This window comes from Microtus ochrogaster, chromosome 7, assembly GCF_000317375.1.
Source record: "Microtus ochrogaster isolate Prairie Vole_2 chromosome 7, MicOch1.0, whole genome shotgun sequence".
NCBI lineage: Eukaryota > Metazoa > Chordata > Mammalia > Rodentia > Cricetidae > Microtus > Microtus ochrogaster.
In genome coordinates, this window is record NC_022014.1 from 5,726,145 (window position 1) to 5,728,635 (window position 2,491).

The 2,491-nt window shown below is 45.0% G+C and overlaps 1 protein-coding gene across 2 annotated transcripts in view; it reads left to right on the forward strand.

Annotated features, from left to right (window-relative positions):
- Hmox2 (heme oxygenase 2) overlaps positions 1 to 2,491 on the forward strand; it is a 27,511-nt gene that overhangs the window by 22,224 nt on the left and 2,796 nt on the right. For both annotated transcript variants that reach the window (XM_005349251.3, XM_005349250.3), the window contains 2 exons: positions 497 to 621; positions 2,149 to 2,266. In XM_005349251.3, the coding sequence (XP_005349308.1) occupies positions 536 to 621; positions 2,149 to 2,266 (204 nt within the window). In that variant the 5' untranslated portion in view covers positions 497 to 535. The remainder of the gene's footprint in view (positions 1 to 496; positions 622 to 2,148; positions 2,267 to 2,491) is intronic.

Below are 2,491 nucleotides of genomic sequence, written 5' to 3' on the forward strand. Positions count from 1 at the left end.
CGGACCTCTGTGAGTTCGAGACCAGCCTGGTCTACAGAGCTAGTTCCAGGACAGGCTCCAAAGCCACAGAGAAACCCTGTCTCGAAAAATAAAAAACCAAAAAAAAAAAAAAAGAGAAACCCTGTCTGGGAAAAAAAAAAACAAAATTAAAAAGAGCTTTTGTATACCTTTTACCCGGACTGCCAGCATTTGCCTCATGTGCTTTCTTCACAGGGATGCACACTCACTTACAGTCTTCTCGTGCTGAGAGCAGGTGTAGACAGCGTGCTGTTTACTTCTGAATGCCAGTGTGTATTGCCTAAGAACAAATTCAGCAACGTTATAATTATACCTAACTTATTGTCCAACTTCAGATCTGTCCACATCCTGAAATGGTCCTAGTAATGACAGAGCTTTGTTGTGAAAAACAGTCTTGAGGTGCAGGGGTGTCTCCTCGGTTATGTTGGCTTAAAGCCAAAAGACATTATTCAGTCACCAATTTCTTGTGTCTTTACAGGACCGGAGTGAGGAGGGCATCACCAGCTACTCAGCAACAATGTCTTCAGAAGTGGAGACCTCAGAGGGGGTAGATGAATCAGAGAAAAAGAACTCCGTGGCCCCAGAGAAGGAAAACCATACCAAGTGAGTGACAGCAGCTGACTGCTTCTCATTGAGAGGGTCCAACACCTGTCCTCTCCCCTGCCATCACGCCTGGTCCATGTTGGTGACACTTGGGAGTGCTCATCAGTCCTGAGTTGTGTAGACCCTGGGATGTTTGATTGGCAATGCAGGCCCCTGTCCAGCCTGGGCTGTTCCATTCTCTGGTTTTCTGTTTTGTTACCAATGGAGACAGGCCAGATGCTGGGAGTGCTGAGTCAGGGTTTCATCGTGGTCATTATTCTCTTTTTAAAAACCAAGTGGTGCCAGCAGGGCAGTGTGCACCTTTGATCCCGGCAAAAAGCAGGCAGATTTCTGGCTAGCCTGGTCTACAGAGCAAGTTCCAAGACAGACAGAGCTACACAGAGGAACCTTGTCTATAAAAACAATCAATCAAACAAACAAACCCCCAAACCTAAGTGGGTTTTCACATGAACTCACATGAGGAATGATGAGGCAAAGCTGATTCCCTTTACAGGGTTATCTCTCTACCAATGTGGAATCTGAACTCTGTTCTAGGCTAGGCCTTTACTCGTAAATCTCTCCAGAATTTAAATTACTGGGCTTTGCTCTGCATTTTTCCTAGCCTCTCATTAAAGTCCTGTTGTTGGCTAAGCTATTATATCTTAAAATAAGTGTTAATAAACAAATTCTCAGGACGTGAGTGATACAAATTAAAAAACAAAAACAAATGAAACTGCAGAGGCTAGACTGTTTTTGTTTTGTTTTGTTGTTTGTTTGTTTTTTGAGACGGGGTTTCTTTGTATAACAGTCCTGGCTGTCCTGGAACTTGCTTTGTAGACCAGGCTGGCCCTGAACTGAGAACCAACATTTTCTCATTCTAACAGATGGACTATATGGATATACCGGAGTTCTCCCTAGGTTCCATTGTCCTTAGGATCATACTTTTCTTCCCTGTCCATTTACTGGTGTAACTATCCTGTGTGATTCTGATTCTGTTAAGAAATACAAAACGAGGAGGCAGAGGCAGAAGTTCTATTGAGTCGAATGCTACAGATTGAGTCTCAGGACAGCCAGGACTACACAAACTAACTCTGCCTTGAAAAACAGAAAAAGAAGAAAAGAGAAGTGGGGGGGGGGAATAAGAGAAGAAGAAAGAATACAAAACCAAGATCTTGGTCCTCATCTCTCAACTGTCTCCTCTTCCCACACCTGGGCCCATCCACGTAACACCCTAGGAACTGGTTCCTCATTGGGAAGAAGGCAACTTTCTGGGCTGGATTGTTTTGTTTCTTCAGCCACTAGGTGGCCACAGAAGCCAAATCATTCATTTGGGTGCCTACTAACATGTATACATGGATCCATAGTCTTGGGGAGACAGTAGTAATCTTTATGTGCCCTGAATTTTATGGCAGATTGTCACATCTGCTTGCCCTGTGCTCACATATAAGACTCACCTGTTCATGCTGGACTAGTCTGAGCAGCTCCAGCGTCAGTCTGTATCCGGGGCCCTTCAGTCCTTTCTGCTTACACACAAAACTCATTCCACAGAATGGCAGACCTCTCTGAGCTCCTGAAGGAAGGGACCAAGGAAGCACATGACCGGGCAGAAAATACCCAGTTTGTCAAAGACTTCTTGAAAGGAAACATTAGGAAGGAGCTGTTTAAGGTTTGTGCCCTCAGTCAGATGGGGTTGGATTCTAAACTTAATGGGTGGGGGGGGGGGGGAAGCTCAGCCCTCAAAGGGAGAAGCTGCTGGGTCTTTTTCTTGGAGACTGTCTGGCTGCATAGTCCATGGACTCTACCCCTGGGTCCTCCAGCCTTAGCTTCCTAAATACTGGGGATGAAAGGTATGTGCCTCCATGCCCAGCCGTATATATATATATATATATAT